Source organism: Staurois parvus, unplaced genomic scaffold, assembly GCF_062004578.1.
Source record: "Staurois parvus isolate SC_StPar_1 unplaced genomic scaffold, SC_StPar_1.0 ptg000840l, whole genome shotgun sequence".
NCBI lineage: Eukaryota > Metazoa > Chordata > Amphibia > Anura > Ranidae > Staurois > Staurois parvus.
The window spans coordinates 1,258,149-1,283,729 of NW_028318636.1; the positions used below are offsets into that span (position 1 = coordinate 1,258,149).

The 25,581-nt window shown below is 42.1% G+C and overlaps 1 protein-coding gene across 2 annotated transcripts in view; it reads left to right on the forward strand.

The window, feature by feature from the left end:
- Positions 1 to 25,581, forward strand: part of NF2 (NF2, moesin-ezrin-radixin like (MERLIN) tumor suppressor) — a 129,187-nt gene that overhangs the window by 74,866 nt on the left and 28,740 nt on the right. Inside the window, exons 14-17 of one of the 2 annotated variants that reach the window (XM_089655453.1) lie at positions 510 to 615; positions 3,957 to 4,090; positions 17,578 to 17,725; positions 18,194 to 18,240. In XM_089655453.1, the coding sequence (XP_089511579.1) occupies positions 510 to 615; positions 3,957 to 4,090; positions 17,578 to 17,725; positions 18,194 to 18,217 (412 nt within the window). In that variant the 3' untranslated portion in view covers positions 18,218 to 18,240. The remainder of the gene's footprint in view (positions 1 to 509; positions 616 to 3,956; positions 4,091 to 17,577; positions 17,726 to 18,193; positions 18,241 to 25,581) is intronic. The other variant, XM_089655452.1, reaches the window with a different exon arrangement.

A 25,581-nucleotide genomic window follows, 5' to 3' on the forward strand; every position in this document is an offset into this window, starting at 1 on the left:
ATGCTTTTACAAGTGTTTAGGCACGTTTACAGGCATCAAGCCCTTGGGCGATGATTTCAATGCCCAGAATAAATTAACGCTCAAGTGCTAAACGCCTCTAGCATTGACACGCGTTTAGAAACGTTTACACGCGTCAGGCTTTTTTTCTGCCATAACGCTGCTGCTTCTGGACGCACTGGCCCTGGGTTCTTTCCTGCTGGTAAACACTACTGCTGCAAAAAGCTTCTAAAAGTCTGCGTGTGCAGGGACACATAGGATTACATGAAAAGCTGTTTGGAAGCTGTAAATAAGAAAAACTCCTGACGCCCCTAACAGTGGCTGCAAAAACGCCTTGAGTACATGAGGCCACACACACTTTGAGAAGTGTCAGGCATTTTTTTCTGCAAAATGCTGCTGGCAAGAGGAAGGACTTCTGGGAGAGTTCGGAAAATGTCTTTTGTACATGAGTCCTACATAGGGATTTCTCATTTTGCATACAGTAGTGATATTACTTCTACCTTTTTTTTCAGGGCAAAAGAAGCAGAGCAGTTGAAGCAAGATTTACAGGAAGCCCGGGAATCTGAACGCAGAGCCAAACAAAAGCTAATAGAAATCACCAGCAAAGCAGCCTATACGGTAAGGCTATTCACTTTTTAAAATAATTATCCCAAACGTTTGGGTTATACTCTACTTAAAACAAACAGTCACTTACATTTACTTTTCTGTTCCACTGATTAGAGCAGACCTATCTGTATTTCATATGTCTGCATAATTAATTTCTGATATGTCACAATGTACATCAGTGTTCTAGCTCTAGAGTCGAGACAAGTGACTGTACCTAGACACAGCCGCTCAATGCCTGCCTGAGAGGAGGATTTGGGGAAAAGGACATCACCAGCCATCTGCAGGCAGTGGGAATCTTTCCTTCAGTCATGACTTCCGAGTCACCATTCATACTTACTCTGTCAAGTAAGAAGCTGTAGCAGGGAGCTGAGCTGTACAAAAAAAGTGTACGTAAAACCTAAATATAACGGATACTTCCTAAGCACTAGGGTTTAAAAATGTTGCGACATAAAAATGTTATCTCTGGGCCAGTTAGTTTAGGAAGTAAGTGCTAAGTCTGGATGATGCCTGAACAAAGATGGCACTGGCCTTCTGGAGAGAAAGGAACATGAAAATTTAACACATTACTTGGCATGCTGGCATTTACCATGAGTAAATATATATGCTGCAAGGTGTACTTTAGGAAAGAGTTCTTATGAGTTTGACTCTTGTGCATATTTATTTTTTGGTATGATGGGATCTGGTGACTATATTTAACAATGTGTAGCTTGACTATGTTATGGTATTCATTTACACTGTCGGTCACTGATTTGAAATCCATTTATACATTGTGCATGTGTAGCCCAAAAACCTCTGTAGGGTAATGGTGCATGCATAGTTTTCCAGTTCTTCTGAACCTAATTGATTCTTAGAACAATTTTATTCTCTAATAAACATACTAGGTAATTCAAACAACATTACTGGGCTATTTAAAGTGCCACTAAACCTGATTGATTGGTTGTCTTGGTAACAATTCCCACATATATGTAGAGATCCCTAGACACTTTACTATTTTTTTTTTTTTATTAACTGTGCAGTGCCTCAGTGGCAGCAGGAATAGTCATTTTTGCAATTCCATTTTTCAACTGCAGGAGACACCAGAGATATCAGTTGAGATCACTGCTTTTGGTTTTTGCAAAATGGGATGGTTAGTCTGTGTCATATGGCCAGGCAGATATGAAGCATTCTCTTATTAGGAAAATCCTTAAAAAAAAAAAACGTATACTCAAGTTTAAGATTCCTTAAGCTATGCAGTTGCCTTTTCTTCGTAAAGATCCATTATAATTTCTGTCTTTCAACACTTGCTGCTTTCCTTCTATCAAACTTGAATTGTTTATGTAATACTTTTGTTTTTAGCTATGGAGTTTCCAGGAGTCATTCCAAAACCATTCTTGGACATATATGTGTAAAAAAAAGTGCAGCGCTTACCAGCTTAAATTATAACTCCAATTGTGTAAATCAACAAACCTAAAAAACCATATTAATGATCAATTCCGCTGCAGAAAAGCATAGTGAACAGTCATTGAATGTGAAAAGGGATCTTCAATCACAAGGAATATTCTGATATATTCAAGTGCAGCCTTATTCACCCAACTCAATGTGAAATGTCCTTGGGTGCAATCATAGATGATCGAAAACATAAACGTGACCAAACACAATCTAGTGCAGTGTGTTTCACCCCACTCTGTGCTCAAGGGAGGCTTACCGGAAACCTTTGACCATCATGTTATAGAGTGGTCAGACAAGGCATGTAAATGATCAAATGGCAATCACTCCAACTTCCTCCACAGCCTCCAAATTGGTAAAAGAAGACATTCCCAAACTCCACATGGATCATCAACATCAAAGGTGTAATGGGACAAAAATACTTCCCATAGTGTACAATTCTTTAAACGTTTATTAAAATCAAAATAGTGCATGTATAGAGATACAAGACAGCGTTGTTAGAATGGCAAAAAAAAGCATGTGCCCACTTCCATGATGGCTACAAGCATGCGTGGGGACGTCCGTCCTAGCTCCTCCCGACGCGTTTCGTCAAATGATGTTATCAAGGGTCCTTAACAGCCCTCGATAACATTTCTGACGAAATGCGTCAGAGGAGCTGGAACGGACGTCCCCATGCATGCTCGCGGCCATCTTGGAAGTGGGCACACGCATTTTTTTGCCATTCTAACAACGCTGTCTTGTATCTCTATACATGTAAGTGCACCAATTTGATTTTAATAAACGTTTAAAGGATATAACACTATGGGAAGCCTTTTTGTCTCACATGCATGCCCATTACACCTTTGATGTCGATGATCCATGTGGACTTTGGGAATGTTTTATACCAATTTGGAGGCTGTGGAGGAAGTTGGAGTGCTTGCCATTTGATCATTTACATGCCTTGTCTGACCATTCTATAAAATGCCCTTAACACCCTGGTCACACCGGGTGTGACTTGGCATGTGATTTGTATGCCAGGCAACTTGCAAATCGTATGCCAAGTCGCACCCTATTGTCCACTATTAGAGCTGTCCTATCGGTGCAGTTCCAACTTGGTCGGAGCTGCACCGATTTCTAAAGTAGTGCATGTACTATTGATGCGATTAGCATAGACATCCGTGTTAGATGTCTTGCAGATCACAATGAAATTGGTAAGTCACCTGATTTTGAAATCTTGCGACTTCACTGTAAGTCGCACAATTTCAAAATAGTCTTTGATGTGACCAGAGGGTAAAGTAGAATTCTGGGATGAACCTAACTAGTCTTAAAAATGACCTATCCCCCTTCCTAATACTTATGTTTACTATTCTGTGTAAGAAAGATGTATATACTTGCCTATTTTTAGCATATTCTGGCCTGGTCACGTCACCCATAGGCTCCTATGATCCATCCTTTGTGCTCACTCCTCTCCCCTGTACCTGCCGATGACTGTCACAAGGGAGCTGGATTATGTGACCAGAACGGGTTGAGAATAGGTAGACAAATATACTTTTCTTACACAGATTAGTCAGCATAGTTGTTAGGAGTTGGGGTGGGAGCATTTTAAGACTAGTTGGGCTTATCCTGGAATTCTTCTTTAAATGTAACAAAATAGTTGTTTTATGTAAGCAACAATTAGGACAATTACAGTTGTGAAGGGCACACGTGATCATAGTAGATCACCTTGGACGATATTAGAGATTTATTGTTGTGTCAATAGAATTTGTGCTTGGCAGTTAGGATTGGACTAAAGTAAGCTTTTCTTTACCCTACTGTTGCTACACTCAAAGTGCCAAACCTCACAAATTCAGAAAGGAGATGAACAGTGTTATTTTAGTTTAGTTTTTGTCAATGTTTCATCCATTTCTAAAGCTTGCAATTTCTCTAATCGTACGTCATTACTTTTTCAGCAAGCAGCAGGTACCAGCAGTAGCTCTGTGCCCCCTGTAGATGTGCCAAGCTTCAGCCTGCTCAGTGACAGTCTGCCCTACGATTTCAAGGACACAGATATGAAACGCCTGTCCATGGAAATCGAGAAAGAAAAGTAAGAGGCGGGGTGGGGACTGTGTGCTTTTAACTGCATATAACAAATGCACAATACTTCAGCTGACATTTCTGAATTAACTTCTCATTCTGTGTATGCTGTCAGTCGTGCAAATGTCAAGTGATGGTGTGGCATACACAGTATACATTGAAGGAATACTGTAGTTTTGTTAGTAATTGGTTTGCACCCGTGGGCATTATTGCATGACTGGCAGCCATACCCCTATTTTTATAGGAAAAGGACAGTAGCTGATTTGTATGTAGATTGAGGTGAGGTCATAAATTATAATACAAGGGAAATGTATGCAAATATGGTTGATTATACCTATAAATAGCTTACCAAGAAGATAACTTATCCCTGTGTTTCCATAAATCCTTTATTTTGTAAGAGTATGGCACATTTTATATCACGTACACTCTGCACTGACATCTGTCCATGATCACTAAGGTTTAATAATTCTTACTAATCAATCTGACTCTTACCTTTACACAAAGGCTTAGAAATTAGTTAATTTGCATGCCGAACAGCCTAGCTATTGCTAGCGACAGGATTTAAAAGATGCCCTCGGGCTTTCCACAATGATACTTTAGCACATTGCACTATTGTCAGACACTTGCATAAAGCAGTCCTACTGCAGCTATACAAAGCTTTTGTTTGTATTCTGGACAATATTCGGGAGATATTTATTTGTAACAAATTTTGAAAACCATTTATCATTTTCCTTCCACTTCACAATTATGTGCCATTTTGTGTTGGTCTACCACATACAGTCCCAATAAAATACATTTTTCGTTGTAACATGACAAAATGTGGAAAATTTCAAGGGGTATGAATACTTTTTCAAGGCACTGTATGTCATATGGAAAAAGTAAGTACACCTCTACATTACCAGCACTTTAAATCCATGAAATTAGAAGTGGGTGTTCCAGATATGGTGGAATTGATACACAAAAAAAAAAGTTTTATATAGGCGGGAACTGTCTTTAAAATCCACTGTCAATTGTGAAATGGGACACTAAGATTGGGGAAGTAATTTGTTGGTCTTATGTAAACTTTTATGGTCTGGTGTTCTATTTGCTATTGACACGTGGCTTTGTCGTGTCAAAACCAATAGGGCTCTCTAAGGTCCTCCGAAAGAATGTTGTGGATGCCAATCAGTCTGGCAAGGGATTTAAAAAGATCAGCAAATGATATGAAATCAATCGTTATTCTGTAAGGAAAATATATAGATTTCAAACAACTCAACAGATGACCGTTTGACGCTAAAAGAAGTCTCCAAGAACACCCCCGAAATTTCATTACCAGGTGTTCAGGTAACTCTTGCAACAGCTGGGTCAAAGTACATGCATCTGCAAGCAGACATTTCACGAATTCAACCTGCATGAGAGATATGTTAAAAAGCCTAAAAAAGAAGAATAAAGATTACATTTTGCATTGAACCTATGGACAAAGACTAAGCCTCTGAAGTTCTATTATACTGAAGGCTGATCATTCAAAGATAGATTGGTCATAGTAACAGGCATGTTTGCCACAAACTGAACTTCGTAACAACTGTGACGCATGGTAGTGGAAATTTTATGGCTTGGGATTGCGCTGCTTGATGAGAATGTGAGGACATCTGTCCAAAAGTTGAAGCCGAACCAAGAATGAGGAGTCTTTCAACGTAATAATCTAAAAAACACTAGCAAATCCATCAAGGAATGACTAAAAAAAAAAAAAAAAAAAAAAAAAAAAAAGGGGGATTATGGATTGCTCTTGTCATCAAAGCCCGGATTAAATTATATTTGACTTTTTGTAGGAGGATTTGGAGATAGGCAGTTCAGGGAAGGAAACCACAAACCTCCATGCAAAACTTCATCAGCTGTAAGATAAGTGGTCAGAATGGTCATTGAATTGGTCAGAGATTGGTAGTCATTACATATACAGGCAGCAACACTAGATTCTGATGTGTCAGGGGTGTTCTTGCTTTTTCCACAGTACACCATTATACTTATTTAATTGATATTTTTGCTGAATAAATTATTGAAAATGTAAGTTTTTTTTCTTGTGTTCCTATCCCATTTTAAACCCTTTGGCACTGTTTGAAAAACATTCGCCTGTTCAGCTTTGTTAGTCAACAGTATAACACGCACGCACGCACACACATGCTATAGCTATATAATGGATATGGGCTGAAAGTGCACACGCTCAGGTTTAACTTAAGGGTATGTACATCCAAATTGGAGGAAGGGTTTAGAAATTACAGCTCTTAAAGAGTAGCCATCCTCCCTTTTTCAAGGGACCAAAAGTCATTGGACAATTGAAACAAAAGCTGTTTCATGGCCAGGTGTGGGCTACTCCTTCGTTATTTCTTCATAAATTAAGCAGGTAAAAGGTCTGGAGTTGATTCTAAATGTGATATTTGCATGTGGAATCTGTTCCTGTGAACCTACATCATGTGTTCAAGGAGCAGTCCATGCAAGTGAAACAGGCCATTGTAAGGCGTCAAAAATAAAACAAAATCAAAGACAGATAACGGAAACATTAGGAGTGGCCAAATCAACAGTTTTAGTACATTCTGAGGAAAGAAGAAAGCACTGGTGAGCTCAGCAACATAAAAAGGCATGAACGTCCACGGAAGAAAACAGTGGTGAATGATCGCAGGATCCTCTCTATGGTAAAGAAAAAAAAACCCCAATCACAACATCCAGACAAGTGAAGGACACTCTCCAGGAAGTGGGCGTACCATTGTCAAAGTCTACAATCAAGAGAAGACTTCATTCTTGAGAGCAAATACAGAGGGTTCACCACAAGCCATTCCTAAGCCTGAAGAATAGAAAAGCCAGATTACACTTTGCCAAAAAACATCTATAAAAGCCAGACCAGTTCTGGAAAAGCATTTTTTGGATGAAACTAAGATTAATCTGTACCAGAATGACGGGAAGAAAAAGTGTGGATAAGGCTTGGAACAGCTCATGATCCAAAGCACACAACGTCATCTGTAAAACACGGTGGAGGCAGTGGATTGGCATGCATGGCTTCCAGTGGCACTTGGTCATTGATGTTTATTGATGATGTGACAGAAGACCGCAGCAGCCGGTTGAATTCTGCAGTGTTTAGAAATATACTGTCAGCCCAGATTCAGCCAAATGCAGCAACGTTGATTGGACGGCGCTTCACAGAACAGATGGACAATGATCCAAAACACTGCAGAAGCAACCCAGGAGCTTTTCAAGGAAAACAAGTTAAATATTCTGCAATGGCCGCGTCAATCACCTGATCTCAACTCAATTGAGTATGCATTTCACTTGCTGAAGGCAAAACTAAAGGCAGAAAGACCCACAAACAAAGATCAACTGACGACAACTGCAGTTAGAGCCTGGCAAAGCATCAGAAAGGAGGAAACCCAGTCTTTGGTAATTTCCATGGGTTCCAGACTTCAGGCAGTCATTGCCAGTAAAGGATTCTCAACAAAATATTAAAAACGAACGTTTTATTTATGAATATATTCATTTGTCCAATTATATTTGAGCCCCTTAAAATGGAAGGACTGTGTATAAAAATGGTTGCAGTTCCTAAACTTTGTACTTGATATTTATATTCAACCCCTTGAATTAAAGCTGAAAGTCTGCACTTCAAATTAATTTGTATTGTTTCGTTTTAATTTATTCTGGTGGCATACAGAGCCAAAAGTATGAAAATTATACCTGTGTCCAAATATATATGGACCGAACTGTATATAGATATATATACACACACTATAGTTTTACCTCATTGGTTAGAACTTTGTCCTGCTATTGGGTTTATCCAGTAGTCATTGTCATTTGTTTTTACAAAGGGATTGGATCTTTTCAAAAATCTACCTGCAGATGGATCTTATCTGTTTTCAGTTCTATGTGAAAGAACAGACAACTTGCTAGTCCTTAGATGTGGTGGCTGCATTCTTTTTTAGACTTTTTGTTGTTGTTGGTTGTTTGTTTTTCATTCACATAAATCATTAGTCTGGTTTGGGCTCTAAAACTTCACTCTAAAACTACAGTGGGGATCAAAAGTTTGGGCACCCCAGCTAAAAATTTGTATTAATGTGCATAAAGAAGCCAAGGAAAGATGGAAAAATCTCCAAAAGGCATCAAATTACAAATTAGACATTCTTATAATATGTCAACAAAAGTTAGATTTTATTTCCATCATTTACACTTTCAAAATAACAGAAAACAAAAAAATGGCGTCTGCAAAAGTTTGGGCACCCTGCAGAATTTATAGCATGCACTGCCCCCTTTGCAAAGCTGAGACCTGCCAGTGTCATGGATTGTTTTCAATCATCGTCTGGGAAGACCAGGTGATGTCAATCTCAAAGGTTTTAAATGCCCAGACTCATCTGACCTTGCCCCAACAATCAGCACCATGGGTTCTTCTAAGCAGTTGTCTAGAAAACTGAAAATAGTTGACGCTCACAAAGCTGGAGAAGGCTATAAGAAGATAGAAAAGCATTTTCAGATGTCAATATCCTCTGTTCGGAATGTAATTAAGAAATGGCAGTCATCAGGAACAGTGGAAGTTAAAGCAAGATCTGGAAGACCAAGAAAAATATCAGACAGAACAGCTCGCAGGATTGTGAGAAAAACAATTCAAAACCCACGTTTGACTGCACGATCCCTCCAGAAAGATCTGGCAGACACTGGAGTTGTGGTACACTATTCCACTATAAAGAGATACTTGTACAAATATGGTCTTCATGGAAGAGTCCTCAGAAGAAAACCTCTTCTACGTCCTCACCACAAAAATCATCATTTGAACTTTGCAAATGAACATATAGACAAGCCTGATGCATTTTGGAAACAAGTTCTGTGGACCGATGAGGTTAAAATTGAACTTTTTTGCCGGAATGAGCAAAGGTACGTTTGGAGAATGGGCACAGAATTTAATGAAAAGAACCTCTATCCAACTGTTAAGCATGGGGTTGGATCAATCATGCTTTGGGGTTGTGTTGCAGTCAGTGGCACAGGGAACATCTCACGAGTAGAAGGAAAAATGGATTCAATAAAATTTCAGCAAATTTTGGATGGTAACTTGATGCCATCTGTGAAAAAGCTGAAGTTAAAGAGAGGATGGCTTCTACAAATGGATAATGATCCTAAACACACCTCGAAATCCACGGGGGATTACATCAAGAGGCGTAAACTGAAGGTTTTGCCATGGCCTTTACAATCTCCTGACCTCAACATAATTGAAAATCTATGGATAGACCTTAAAAGAGCAGTGCGTGACAGACAGCCCAGAAATCTCAAAGAACTGGAAGACTTTTGTAAGGAAGAATGGGCAAAGATACCTCAAACAAGAATTGAAAGACTCTTGGCTGGCTACAAAAAGCGTTTACAAGCTGTGATACTTGCCAAAGGTGGCAGTACAAGATATTAACTCTGCAGGGTGCCCAAACTTTTGCAGACGCCATTTTTTTGTTTTCTGTTATTTTGAAAGTGTAAATGATGGAAATAAAATCTAACTTTTGTTGACATATTATAAGAATGTCTAATCTGTAATTTGATGCCTTTTGGAGATTTTTCCATCTTTCCTTGGCTTCTTTATGCACATTAATACAAATTTTTAGCTGGGGTGCCCAAACTTTCGATCCCCACTGTATACACGTGATTTTGCATTTCCAGGGAGAGGGCGCACACTCGCCCTACCTGTGCGGCCATTGATGGCACTGGCTGTCAATTACCAGGTCCCGGCTGGGGATTCCCTGCTGGCACCCAGTGATTGCCGAGTATCACTAACAGGGGAAAGACCTGTATGTAAACAATATGTATGTAAACAATACAATCCCCTATCAGCTCCTGCACATTGCTTTTGTTTTTGTCTGCATAGCAGAGCAATACAAAGCAATGTGCTTACACAGTGCAACAGGCACACAGTAAAACACACACGGTTAAACCTTTGATTGCCGCAGATGTTAACCCCTTCCTGCCCAGTGCCATTAGTACAGTGACCGTGTGTTGTACTAGCACTGATCACTGTATTAGTGTCACTGGGGATGTCAGTGACAGTCAGTCCCCCCTCCCCCCACCCAGTGTCAGAATGCCCGCTGCAGTCACTGATTGCCACCATTACTAGTATAATAAAAAATTAAATAATCCAGTGTATATATACAGTCATTTGAAGACGCTATAACTTTCACGTAAACCAGTTAATTTACATGTATTGGGATTTTTTTTAGCAAAGACATGTAGCGGCATACATTTTTGCCTAAATTTATGACCAGTGGCCTCACTTTCCCGGTCAACGTCCCGGCCATCTTCTCCTACCCCGGAAGGCTTGGATGTGTACGTGGACCTCCCTAGGGTTTTCTTGGTGGACTGCCCGGATCCCGGGCAAAAACACGCTACCCCTGCCACACCACCCACGTGGGGACAATTTGCGGGTGCTTATCGAAGCACTCCCCAATAAAGCGGACATTGAGGCCCTCATCTCCTGGGTAGAGAACACGCATCGCAGGGCACTTGATCTTGTGCGCTCGGAGATGCACACCCTGGCTGATCGCCTTTCTATGGAAGAGCAGTCTGTGGTGGCACTGGACCTTAGGGTGACAGCCCTGGAGACCATGCAGGTGTCTGGCGGAGCTGCAGTGATAGCTCTCCAATTACATCTGGAGGACCGGAGCCGTCATAACAACTTGCGGCTTCGAGGCCTCCCAGAGGGCCATGGGTCCAGGACACCTTCGAGACACCAATTACGGTGCTCTTCCATAAATTTTGGACGTTACCCCCTCCAGCTGACTTGCAGATGGATAGGGTACACAGAACGATGGGCATGAGACCTTCCAATCCAAATCGCCCATGGGTTGTAATCTGTTGACTTCATCATTACACCCAGAAGGAGTCTTTTCTACGTAAAGCTTGGCTACAAGGGGACAAAGACTTTGATGGTGTTTCCATCAAGATCTTGCCTGACATCTCCCGGGAAACCCTGCAGAGACCTGCCCTACTTCTCCCTCTGGATAAGATTTGCCATGCCGGCCTGACCTATCGCTAGGGATACCCGTTGATGGTCTCTGTACGGAAGTTGCCTCACTCCTTTACCCTACAATCCACGGGAGATTAGCCTGCGCTCTTTTCCTTCATGGTGGTGGACCCGATTGAGGTGCCCGACTCACTGCAGCTCCTACCCCAGCAATTGGGTGGGCCCCCATCATGGGGCTCTCTGTCTGGCCTTCTACCTCGACCACCGTGGCGACATCACAGACCTCATTCACCATCTACTGAGGGTCCACATGAGTCCTGACTTGTCTATTGCTTCTCGACTAATTGATATTGCACCTTGGAACTTGCTGAATTTTTTCTCAATGCCATCACTATTGCTAGGCCTTGGCCGTATGTTACTGTCATTGATGTTGGCAAGATCGTGTACCTGAAGTTGGGGCTTGGGCCGCTCTATAGTTGACCGGTAGTGGCGCTTTCCAATCTCCCCATGTAATATTTTTGGGCCTGGACTATGTCGCTTATTTGTCTTAGGCACTTAACTACTTCAGAAGGGCTTTGTACCTTAATTTTTTCCTCTCCCTCTTGTGGAGGGAGAGATCCTGACCTCCCCGGCCAGAATTCCCAGGGATGCCATGTGTTACATGCCCTGGGCTCATGTTGAGTGTGTGCTTGGGGAGCTTGAAGGCCCTGATGTTTATACAGTTATGTGGGTGGGGGGGGGGGGTGCTCCCACTGCGTTCTTGCAGTGGGGGGGGGGGGCTCCTCTCAGCCTCATGGGTTGGGCCCTAGGCTGTTTTTCGGGGGTACATATGTTTGCTGGTTCTGCCATGTTTTGAGTACCACGAAAGAAGTTCCGCTTTGGGCAGGCTAAGACACCGGGGGCAGCGGTGGTTGGCCGGCCTCGGGTGCTGTGCCTGTCTGCCCCTGGGGCCCTGGGTGTTCGCATGGGGGAATTATTAATGTGCCTTACTATTTTGCATATTATATGGTTTGTACTTCATGTTTTCCCCTTCTTTCTTATCTTATTTTTTTTCTGGCTTTTACTTGCACTTGTGATGGTATCCTGATCTTTATTTGGCATCTCCATGGGATCTTTCATTATAATTGTTGTAGCTTAAATATGTTATTTTCCACTTGGGAGCGGGAGGGGTCTCTCATTGGTTGTCTCCTACTTCGCTCCCTACTAGGCCCGTCCTCTGTGGGCCATTGGCCGCCCCAAGGAGTACACTTGGGTAATCCATATTAGTCTTGGCCCGAGGTTCCGCAGTGCAGTGATCTTGTATTTTTCCATTGTTCGTTATCTTTCTGTCGCCCCTTTCTTTCTCCTCTTACCTTCTCTTCTCCTCTCCCTCACTTCCCTCTTTCTATTTTTCCTTTTTCTCCCTTTCCTTTCCTCCCCTTTTTTTTTTTTTTTTTTTTTTTTTTTTTTTTTTCTCTCTCGCTCTCTTTCTCCCCTGTTAGGTGGAACTATGGATTCTCTTGATATTACCTCTTTCAATGTTAAGGAGTTAAGTTTCATAAAACGCCGCTTGTTATTGGCTGATCTCAAGCGGCTTCGCTCCGATGTGGCATTTATACAGGAAACCCACTTTTGAGTGGACAGACTCCCTTACCTGAGGAGTAGACCGTTCCCTTTGCCTATCATACTACTAACAAGTTGGCTAAATCTAAAGGTGTATCGATCCTCATATCTCGTCGTATGCCATGGTTGCCGCGAGAGATTTTGGTGGATGACGCGGGCCAGTACCTTTTTGCAAAAGGTAAGATTGGTGACGTATGCTCCAAAACGCTCAACAAGACCTCTTCCTTCGTGGTGTGCTTGCTCGATTGCTGGAGTTCTCTGAAGGCCACCTTCTTTTGGGTGGTGATTTTAATCTTCCTCTCGAACCCAACGTCAACACCTCTACGGGTTCCTCTTCTGTTACCCCCTTGTTCGTAAACGTATCTCGAAAGCTCTTTATAGAGCACAACTTCATGATGTGTGGCGGCTTCTTCACTCAGTGGAATGTGACTATACCTACCACTCTCCGCCCCATAAATTATACTCGAGAATAGACTACTTTCTGATTCCCCACGGACAGCTACACAGTCACCTATCGGTAATATTACTAGGTCAGACCATTCTCTAATCACAATTCGTTACTCATTGTCGGGGACTCGGGATCCTCGATACTCCTCTTGGAGATTGAATGAAAGCCTCCTGCAGAATTTGTTGGTTTTGGCAGATGTGGCTCGGGAGATTTGATGCGTATTTTACTGTAAATGACACCTCAGATAGAAACCCTGGAATGATTTGGGAAGCCCATAAGGCTGTGATAAGGGGAGTTCTTATAAATCACAGAGCTAGAATCAAAAAGGAACGGGAGGCGCAGCTTTCTGCCGTTCTGTCTAAGGTCCAGGTAGTGGAGTCGCGTCATAAACATGCACCTCCCCCGATGCTGGAAGCAGAATTACTTCTTCGAAATTAGATTACTGCTCTTCTACACTTTAAAGCCAAGTTGGCTCTGCAAACTGTCGTCGAGTATTTTATGAATTGGGTGACAAATGTGGCCAGACTTTAGCCTGTGCTTTACAATCACAGCGCCTAGCTTCTTATGTCCCACGCATTGCGGGACCAGACGGCATTAGCTGCACTCTTCCTCAGCATAGAGTCAAGACCTTTGGGGATTTCTATTCCACCTTGTACAATTTGGGACCATCTACTGTTCCAGGGCTTCCGTACAAGAGTACTTGACAACCTCAGGTCTACCCAGATTACCTTCCCCAATTCGTTGGGAGCTTGAGGATCCTATCTCTCTGCATGAGGTGAAAATTGCACTAATTTCGGCTAAATCGGGGAAGACGCTGGCCCGGATGGTTTTACGATCCAATATTATAAGCCTTTGCTCCCACATCTTGTGCACTACTTGGTTAAGCTGTTTAACGCGCTGGGGGATTCAGCCTCCTTTCCTCGAGATTCATTGCTAGCTCATATTTCCGTGATCCCTAAGGATGGGAAAGACCCCTCATCCTGTGCAAGTTATAGGCCAATTTCTCTTCTAAATGTGGATCTCAAACTGTTCACCAAGGTCGACGCCTCGCGCCACCAACGACATCATACATCAAGACCAGGTTGGCTATATGCCGTCCCGTGAGACAACACTATTAAAGTCTTGAACTTATTCCATGTAGCTGATCAGTCAGACACCGCTTGCGTCTTTCTAGGTACGGATGCTGTAAAGGCCTTTGACCGTGTGGATTGGGGATTCATGTTCGAGGTCCTTCGTCATATAGGATTGTGTGTCGTTGGGTCTCTAGTGTTTATACCTCTTCTACTGCCTCGGTTAAGGTGAATGGGGTTCTCTCTGATCCTTTCTCTATCTCTAATGGAACTCTGCAGGGATGCCCTTTTGTCCCCCCTTCTTTTCGCCCTCACATTGGAGCCTTTTCTTTGTAAGATTAGGCAGAACCTGGATGTAGTGGGATTGGATGTTGGGGGGCTGAGGCCAAACCACGAGTAAGATCTCCACCTATGCTGACGATATGATTTTTACGTTAACTAAGCCCCTGATTTCTATCCCCAATCTTCTAAAGGAGTTTGACCATTACGGGCCCTGTCTAATCTTAAGATCAACTTTGCCAAATCGGAAGCGATTGGCGTTAAGCTGCCTTCCTCTTTCCGGGCTAACTTTACAAACCAATTTTCACTTTAAGTGGTCTGATACTGCTTTGAAATATCTGGGCACTTTGATCTCTTCACAGTTCTCAGACTTTCTCCTTGAATTTCCCCCCACTTCTCAGTGGGGTTCGTTCTCTATTGTCCATTTGGCATAAGGGCTTGTACTCGTGGTTCGCCCGATGCAACATTGTAAAGATGTGTATTTTGCCCAAGTTCCTCTATCTCTTTCAGGCCCTCCCGATTTCTATCCCTTTACGGTTTTTTAAACAGGCTGAGGCGGTGCTTTACGTCTTCATCTGGGCAAAGCAAAAACCGCGGGTCCAACGTAAACTTCTGTCTTTGCCCAAACGCTGTGGTGGACTTGCAGTCCTGGATCTCCATAAGTATTATCAAGCGACACATCCGGGGCCGACATGGTGACATTAAATTATGGCCCCATATCAAGCAAACTCAGACTCAGGTTTTTCTTGGTAGGGCTCCATGGTCCGTTAGCTCTCCTCCTCCTGTGCTCAAGATGCATCCACTGCTTGGTACGACCTTTTGTATCTGCTTCTTTCTTTTTGTCTCTCCCTCCCTGACGTCAGACTGTTCCCTCCTCTATCCCATATTGGGGAATCCCCATTTTGAACCGGGCCTCCTTCATGGTCCCTTTATGTCTCTATTCCGTTCAGGGAGGTTCCAGGCCTCTCATTTTTAATTAATGGTTCTTGGCCTTCTTTGCAACTTCTCTGTGACCTGGCAGGTCCTTTCAACTTGCATTACTGGAAAGCCTTCCAACTGTGACATTTCTTGAGCTCGCTTCCCCCAGCCGCCAGTTTTCGACACCCACTTACCGTGCTGGAGGGCTTCTGTTCTGATGAGGGTGCTCTACCTAATGCTTTATCTAAAGTTTTTACAACCTACTCCTGGCGCCATCTCTGGACTTTACCCCTTCTTATCTCTTGAAGTTGGAATCAGACCTTGGGAAACCTTTTTGCGGAAACGCAGTCTTCTATCCTTTTACTCTCACTGAAGTTGTCCTTGTGCACGGGAGTGCAGGGGGGCAACGTTAAGGTATTGTCCTGTTGCTACAGAACTCTTGTGGTGTTGTGAAAGCTTTCTCCTTCCAACTGCAGTCTTAGCTGGAGATGTCAGGAGACGGAAGGGACACTTCTTCATATATTCTGGTCGTGCTCTCGGATTGTGCACTACTAGGAGGGGGTTTGTCATATTATACAAAAATTCACGGACCATTCTGTGCCTATGGATCCAGCGTTTTTTCTGTTCCATGTCACCGATATGTCACTCAAGGCTTACAAGCGATCGGTTGTTCGTCATCTATTAAATGCAGCCAAGTCCTGCATTTCTTTGTTTGCGGAAGACTCATCCTCCCTTGCTGGAGCTCTGGTTACGTTAAATTAGGGAAATGAACCATATGGAAGACTTGATGCTTGCGCATCAACATAAGCGTTATGTCTACTCTAAAGCATGGACTTTGTGGAACTTGTTTGTTTACTCAGAAGGGAAGTCTCTCCTTGCAACGGGAGAGGATTAATTTGCTCCTACTTGGCTTTTACGTAGTTCCCCTCACCCCCCTCCTTTTTTTTTTTGTTCCTTTTTTTCCTCTTGCCCTCCCATTCTTCTTGACTTCTTGCCCTTTCCTACCTCTTTGTCCTTCTCCTTTTTTTGCCTAATCACAACGGACAGTGGGGTTTTGACATTTTGTGCGTACTGAGTTGCTTTTTTTTTTTTGCCTTGGGATTGTATTTTTCCCTGTACTATCTTGGAATTTGCACATACTCATATTACATTTGATACCTCTCTTCTGTATTTTGTTTATGCTTGTATGGGTGCATGTTACGTGTCTTCTGCTGTTCTGTTGTCCTAAATAAATATAGAATTTGTAAAACAATGATGTGGTTTAGGTGCCTGTACATGCGTTCTTTACACAGAGACTACATATCTCTGTTGACAGTCTCCAACTCCTGTGCATATCAGACGTTGGTCTGATACAGATGCCTGTCCATTCAGGCTTTGTACAAAGTCATAATTTCTCTGACAGTTTCCAGCTCCCATTCACATTGGAAGTTGGTGTGGTTCAAACACCTGGGTATTCAGGCTTCACTCAGACTACATTTCTCTCTTGACAATCTCCAACTCTTATTCTCATCAGATATTAAGCTGGTTTCAGGTTCTATATTTCTAGTTTCACACAAGGACTACATTTCCCTTTTGACAGTTTCCAACTCTCATTCACATAAGACGTTGGTGTGGTTTGAACACCCTGGTTTTTTAGGCTTCACATGGAGACTACATCTCTCTCTCGACAGTCTCCAGCTCTCATTCACATCAGATGTTGGTGTGGTTCGAACCTGGTTATTCAGGCTTTACACAAAGACTACATTTCTCTCGACAGTCTCCAAATCTCATTCACACCAGATATAAACCTGTTTGGTTTGGGAGCCTGTTTGTTTAGGCCAGACAGGATTGGACATGCACACTGCTGGCTTGTCTTGACACTCGCTGCCTCAGCCACAGTGTCTTCCGCAGGAGAACCCTAACTGAGTGCAGACTCTTCCCATTTGTAAGCAACTCCTCTGCTGTTCAGAGCTCTCTGGTAACCTATCACTGCCAAAACTTGCTCTTCGGTGTCACTCACAACATTAACACTGCAACAGGCAGTCCATAACTATAACATGTATGTATAATCTCCAATGGTGTCAACCAAATTAGGCTTAAACTGCAGATGGTGTAAGGGTCTCATAACATCACATAAGGGGATAATTGGTAATGTTTTCTTGTTTATGAATAGAATACAGTGCCATCCTAGTCATTGATACATTTTATTATGTTTGATTGCATACATACAGTACATACTTGTTTTTCCTCAGGGTAGAGTACATGGAAAAGAGCCGCCACCTGCAAGAACAGCTGAATGAGCTGAAAACAGAAATCGAGTCCCTTAAGTTAAAGGAGCGAGAGAGCGCGATGGATATAATGCATGAGAGTGCAGGAAGCAAGCAAAATACAATCAAAAAGGTGAGTGCCAAAGTGACCATAGCTGTGTGTGAAAATTGGGGGTACACTGTATTGTTTTTGTTGTGAATTAGATCAGTATAATAGACTGAATCTCAAGGTGGCTGCCTTTGGGAATGTCGTTAATCACCTCATGGCTGAAGGTTGCTGAGTCTTAGGTGAGAATGTATGCAAATCTACCCGTATAAGACTTTGTATCATCTTTAGAGAGATTGTATCGTGTTCAGACATAAAATGCTAAATAAGAAATAGAAACTTGTCTTTCTTCTCTAATAACATCCAGTTTGCTCTAGAGATAAACCCTGGGCCTTTATGTCAAATCCATAAGAAGCCTAGTGAGGAGGAGAGATGAATATTGCTATGCAACAAAACTTTTACTCGCTGTATTTGACAGCCATGCTGCTGTGAACCAGTCTCATATGATGATGTTCGCTGTTCACATGCTCTGGCATTTTTCTTTTTTCCTGTCAGGGGAGGAGAGCTGTCTGCATCTGAGCGTGACCCATAGTGTGTGCCAGGTATTGTGTACCTGTGTGTGTGTATGTGTGTACTGTCATTAACATCTGTGTAACACTAATATGTGTTTACATGAGTGCATTTCTCTTCTAGCATGGGAAGCTAATTAGAATAATAAAAGCAACAGGTCTGTACTGCTTTACTTCCAGTGTGTTGATCCCACTTTTCATAATAACTTTTCTGACCATTAAAAAAGGGGTTAATATGAAGGAAAAAATCCCAGTTAAAAATTTGTAGTGAAAATGTTACTCATGTTACATTGCTGTACAGCCACTGACCCGCAAGGAAAAGATTCACCCAAGATTTATTAACGCCATCCCTTCTGATGGGTGTTACTGGTAACATTTGTGTAAAATGAGAATTATCTGTTAAGATCCTGGTCTGTGCAGTTCCTCTGGTGGGTTTCTATGAAGAACATCTTGAGGAGAGAAGTTTTTAAATTCATAGGAGAGGTTCGGGCCTCATGGCCGCATGAATAAGTGTAATGTTATAGACCAGTGGTCTCCTGACTGCATCCCGGGGGCTAAGTGTAGCACTCTGCTTGCCTTTATTCAGCCCTTGGGGCAGGGTTCCTCTCGCTGATAAAAGACACTAGTCCTCCCACCGACACCAATAATGGAGACACTATTCCTCCCGCCAATGATGGGGCACTGATTCCATTGACACCCAATGGCAGAGCACTATTCTTCCCACTAACACCAATGATGGGGCACTATACTTTTCGCTAATACCAACATGGTGCACTATTCCTCCCACTGACACCATTGATTGTTTACTCCCATTGATGCCAGGGCATTTTCTACTCACACTGGCCACAGCATGGCCCCCTCAAAGTCTGATGGGCCTCAAAATGGCCCTATGTTTAGAAAGTTTGAGACCCCTGTTAGTCTGTCAGTGGCACCCTTCACCTAAAATTAAATCTGTATTTCAATGTTCAGTTAACAGTAGAATAGTGTAAAATGACTTTGTATATATGTTAGTGTTACTTAAAGGGTAACTTCACTTTTGTTGGAAAAAAGAAATTGGCAAATAAAAAAAATTATATATAATATAGCATATACAATAGCGACTCAAGTCATATTGTAATTGAATGCTATTCAACATTAACTTTCCTATTCAATCTGTGGTGCTGTAATTTTCTGTAAAATGCAATGCAGTATGGCTACCTGGAGGTGATCTGTACACAGATGGTGTACAGAACACCTCCCAAAAATGTCATTTCCTACTTAAGTGATTGGCTCACTGATTTTCCGATATGTCTGCACTAAGATACAAGTCACATTTTTGGCGTCCCCTGCAACAAAAAAAATATCATTTTTGGTGAGATATTCCCAAAGGAAAACCATGTCCAGAGGGATGCCGACCTTGCCAGTTTCCTCATTAGAGCTCTGCAGGTGCAGTAGATGATCAATAATTAGAAAACCACTCCCATGCAGATTCACTCTGCACATTAACACAGAAAAACAGACAGCAATTTCTTCAGAATAACAAAGGGTAGGCATCTACAACAAAGTTTGCTTCAGAAAAAACATTTTCCTGTGGATGATCTATTTACATTGCAAGGATTTTAGCAAAGTGGAGTTACTCTTTAGAAAACTAAGACAGCCACAATGTTGAAGGATTGCTAAGCTGTACTTTATTTAATTTTTGTTTTGGGGTTTAATATCAAATTAATATTTTTAATTGCTTTATTAATACACAATGATAATACTTTTATTAATGTCTGCTTTATATTTTACCTACACCTTTGTACAACAGCAGAAATATTTCTGTATAAATGCATCATGTTCAGAGGCAACCCAATTAAAAGCAACTAGAGGCTGCTGGCTCTTGCAGCTAATTGTGGCCACCCGCATATAATTGCTCATGCAGCAATCGCATGCGAGCGATCAGCTCTGAATGCACACTGCCTGCACCCAGAGACTGATCACTTGCACCTGATCGCTGCAAGTGATCACATGTGAGTATCCATGATTAGCTGTGAGAGCCAGCAGCCTCCAATTGCTTTCAATGGAGCAACCTCTCGCAGCTAATTGCGTGAACCCCATGGGGTTCTTGCATCTATTGGGAGGCAGGGTGTATTTGCAGGTGTGAATGCATGCCAAGTGGCCTCTTTTGGCTTTTTTCCTTTTAGCTTCATTAAGTGCAACTAGGCATTGAGCTTCTCTGATCAGGTGTGGGCTGGTTTGCAAGTCACCCGTCACCCCAGTATTAAGATTCCATTCATCGTAATTTGACAAATGCTATCTGGTAATTGCTAGAGATTCTTAGGATTGTATGCACCAGAAAGTCTATAAAACAAATGAAGAAAAAGCAGCTGCAACTTTTTTTTTTTCTTTATCTAGCGCAACATACATTTTCAAATATAACTTTGTTCCAAAGCCACTGTGAAAAAAAAGAACATTTTTTGTCTGGTGAAGAACATAATTAATTGCATGATTTCTTTAAAAATAATGTAATATTCAAATATGTCAGCCCAGGCCTCAGTTATGTAATACCTAAATTATGCATATGGTGTTTATGGTGCTTTTGTGGACATTCATGAACACCTTTGCAGCAAACTAAATGATACTTGAGGCTGAAAGCTACACCAATGCACAGATTAGCTGCAATTGGCATACCTCCTTCACCATCTGTGTTATCAGTTTTGCCCCCCTGCTCTGGAAAATCTACCATGCCTCTTGGTTTTATTTTACTTGGTCCTTTTGACACTTATCTGCCGCAAGAACTGTTCCGACCTCTCAACTGGGGACCAGTATCTGCAATTTTTTTTAATGCTTTTCTTTTCAGGATGCCTGTCCTCATATTGTCATCACTATTTCTGCATGTTATTTTTTTCTGATCTCCTGCAGTGCTCAAATTCATTTTTCATTGTCTGCTTTTTATTAGTGTGAATATTGCTCGGTTCTTTCTTGCACACTAAACTGTCTGCTGTGCTGACACTGCGGTCTTTTACTCATTTTAAGATTTTCTTGCACCATTAAACCTGTTCTTACTCCTTTTCTTGCTATCCTTCCAGTGTCTTCTCTGGTTACTGTATCTGTCACAGTACTGTAAATGAAAGCCTCTTTTCTTTCTGTCCATTGAAGGACACAGGGAGCCATTCACTCTTGGGTTATACTGTCGTCTACAGGAGGACTGGACTCTGGCAAAAAAATAAAAATAAAACTGGCGGCCAGCTCAAGATATCCCCTTACTACAAGCATGTCTCAGTTTATTTACCACAGTTTCATTGCTAGCATCCTTGGAGAATAGGTGTCTTTTGCGCTGTCTCGGGTAGACCGATCAGGCTGAGCATTGGGAGCTTTCCTATTTTTTAGGTTGCTGGATGCCCTTTGAATTTTCGGTTTTCTGCCTGTTTCAATGTCAGAAAGAGGTAATGTCAGAGGGATTGAGTGCTAACATCATCTGCTGGGTGGAGTGTTGCTTGCAGACACTCTGCATCCTTTCCTGCCATTCAACATTGATGACTCCTTTACACCCTGATGCTGTTACTATGCAAAAAAGCCCTATGGAACTATGACCTACAGCTGTCTGGGTTTCGTGAGACCTAGCCCCATAACCCTGAGCTTAATACTTCCTGTCATGCAGCCCATTATATCTGATAGTAGGAATCATATTGGGGGGGCATGCATTCCTACTGTAACAGGAGGGCAATCCCATTGTAACACGTGCCCCCATTTTACAACCATAACTGCTCTGGTGCAGCCTGCTGCATGCACTTTGTTGTATCCAATGTATGTAGCCTAGAGTCAGTCCTAACTTTGAAGTCTTCCCTGAGCTTATTCAGCCCACTTTTACTCTGATCCCCTTAACTAAAATCTAGTGGAACCAATTGCCTTCAGAACTCACCTAACTGGTAAATAGAGTCCAACTGTATGTAATTTAATCTCAATAAAAATACAGCTGTTCTATGAAGCCCTCAGAGATTTGTTAGAGAACATTAGTGAACAAACAGCATCATGAAGGCCAAGGAACACGCCAAACAGCTCAGAGATAAAGTTGTGGAGAAGTTTAAAACCTCTCACAGAGCACTGTTCAATCCACCATCTGAAAATGGAAAGAGTATGGCACAACTGCATACTTACCAAGACATGGCAAGAGTGGCAAGAAGAAAGCCATAAGAAGTTCCATTTTCAGTTTGCGAGAAGCCATGTGGGGGACAGAGCAAATATGTGGAAGAAGGTGCTCTGGTCAGATGAGACCAAAATTGAACTTTTTGGCCTAAAAGCAAAACGCCACGTGTGGCGGAAAACTAACACTGCACATCACCCTGAACACACCGCCCCCACCGTGAAACGTGGTGGCAGCATCATGTTGTGGGGATGCTTTCCTTCCACAGGGACAGGGAAGCTGGTCAGAGTTGATGGGAAGATGGATGGAGCCAAATACAGGGCAATCTTAGAAGAAACCCTGTTGGAGTTTGCAAATGACTTGGGATTGGGGCGGAGGTTCATCTTCCAGTAGGACAACGACCCTAAACATACAGCAAGAGCTACAATGGAATGGTTTAGATCAAAGCATATTCATGTGTTGGAATGGCCCAGTCAAAGTCCAGACCTAAATCCAATTGAGAATCTGTGGCAAGACTTAAAAATGTTCACAGATGCTCTCCATCCAATTTGACAGAGCTTGAGCTATTTTGCAAAGAAGAATAGGCAAAAATTTCACTCTCTAGATATGCAAAGCTGGTAGAGACATCCCCAAAAAGACTTGCAGCTGTAATTGCAGCGAAAGGTGGTTCTACAAAGTATTGACTCGGGGGGGGCGCAGAATACAAATGCATGCAAAACTTCTCAGATATTTATTTGTAATAAATTTTGAAAACCATTTATCATTTTCCTTCCACTTCACAATTATGTGCTACTTTGTGTTGGTCTATCACATAAAATCCCAATAAAATACATTTCCGTTTTTGGTTGTAACATGACACAATGTGGAAAATTTTGAGGGGTATGAATACTTTTCAAGGCAGTGTATGACCCATATTATCTAGTAATTTGCAGAGTCATTCCTGTCCTTGCCAAACAAACTTGCGTCTGAGGAGTCGTCTGGGGAGTGTCCTGTCAATATTCCCAAATGAAGTAAGAGACTGTTTCTGCTCTAAGTGATGTGTGCACAACTCTGAAAATAATGGATCATCTTAATGCTTCTTTCATTGTTACCCCCAGAGCCTCTAAGATTACAATGACTTTTTTGGTGTACCCTCTATTCCAGCTCTTCCTCTGTGGAGACTGAAAACACCTTTGCTCCCCTCCAAACAACATATTAGCCTTGTATCAGTCTGAGGAGAACCTCGTAAAAGGTAGTCCATCCTCACTGCAGTTATAGCAGTATCCCACCAACAAGGCAACCACCATTCCAAGAGAGGGTGCACTTGTCTTTAAGGACCCAACCAGTAAACCGTTTGAAGCCTTCTCTAGAGCTGTATTCTTGTTGGCAGGCCCTGATCTTAACTGTGCCCCTGTTTTGGTAAAACCTGTCTCATTGGGCAGGGGTGTGGAAACTTTTGAAAAAACTACTTGTCCAGGGACTAAATCAGTGCCCCAATCTACTTGTCCCTCATGACAATCTACTTGTCCTGATGACAGAAATTTTTTTTTACCGAAACCGTATTTAAATCTGCTTTTAAGTAATGTCTGGGGCTTTTAAACACAAAAGGGGATTTATGGCGACTTAACCCTTTTAATATTTTTAACATTGCACTGTTTATCTCCTCCCTCCCTCCCTGCCTGTCGGGCTTATCCATTATCCCTTTCGCTGCTAAAGCTGTTTTTGTGTTTTTTGCACACGTTAAAAACTATTTAAGGCCTGAAGATTACACAAAACTCCAAAACGTTATATATTTTCTGAAGTCAGAAACCCTAGAGAATAAAACAGTGGTAGTTCCAATTTTTTATGTCACACGATATTACCAGAAAGGTCTAGGAAACTCAAAATATCAGTAAAAAATACACTAAGTTAATTTTAGGGCACAAAAGCAATAAAGTATCCAATTTTTTTTGTAAAATATAAAATATGAAGTTGCATTGAGTAAATCGATATCCAATGTGTCAAACCTTAAATGTGCGTGCGCTCGTGAAATGGCAACAAACTTTAGTACCCTATATTTTTCTATAGGTGACCATTGTAAAGCCCCTTCTAGGTCATCAGTTTAGCGATACGGAGGTCTAGTGCCCTGACATTCAGCCTCTCTTCTGCACCTCAGTGTTTAGCAAAGCACTGGCCCCAATACTAGCCCTGCTGCGCTTTTGTGGCATTCCCATTGTGGAATACTGGATGACTCCATGTTGAGGGAAACACAGGCACAGGCTCTATTGGACAGTGTGGTCTTGATATCCCAGACATTACAACATTTCAGATGGATCCTGAACCTTTAAAAACCATTTCTGGAACAGACTCATTGTTTGTTGTTTCTGGGTATAGTCTTAGACGCTTCTCAGGCCAGAGTAGCTTTTCCCTCAAGAGAAACTTCCTCCCCGGAACCCTGAAGATGAAGGGTGTTCTGATGATCCTCCTTGCTCTGGATTTACCCAGGCAGGTGTACTTCAATCTCATAAGACTCCTGGGAGACACTCTGGGATTGATTTACTAAAACTAGAGTGCAAAATCTGGTGCAGTTGTGCATGGTGGTCATTTTCTAACTTCAGTTTGTTCAATTATGCTTTGACTAAAAAAATGAAAGCTGATTAGGTTCTATGCAGAGCTGCACTAAATTTTTCACTCTCCAGTTTTAGTAAATCAACCGCTCTCTGGGCTGTTTTAGATTGACCTGATCTGCTGCCTCAAGGACCGATTTACCATCCTGGCTCATGGTCACAGGCTCTAACAGTATAGCTGTTTAAGCCCAAGTTTGAGAGACTGGGCATCTCTGAATTTGCATTCCCGACAATGTTAAAAGCTATAAAGTCTGCTTCACGCAAGTCTACATTACACATGGAAGGCAAACTTCACCTTGCGTGAGTCTTAAGGTTTCCACCCTAGAAGTTTTTCCATGGGATGAATCCTCTCCTTCCTACAGCTATCTCTGGACCAGCATTGAGCCCTCAGCACACTCAAGGGTCTCTGCTCTTGCTATGTTGTTTCAGAGACCATTTATGCGCAGGGAATTTTGAGTTGCTCACACTGTCCATTCCCCTCTGACTGTTGGTTCTATATCTGGTTCTCTCTGCACTTCACACCATAGCTTGAACCCATTTGACATGTTCTACCCTCTTCTTTTTCTATTTGTATTTTTTGCAGCCATCACCTCTGCGAGACGAGTGCCTTAGTTGCTGGTCTTTTCCTGCACAGAACCTTTTCTGATCATGCACAAGAACATGGTGATATTTTGCCCCAGGACT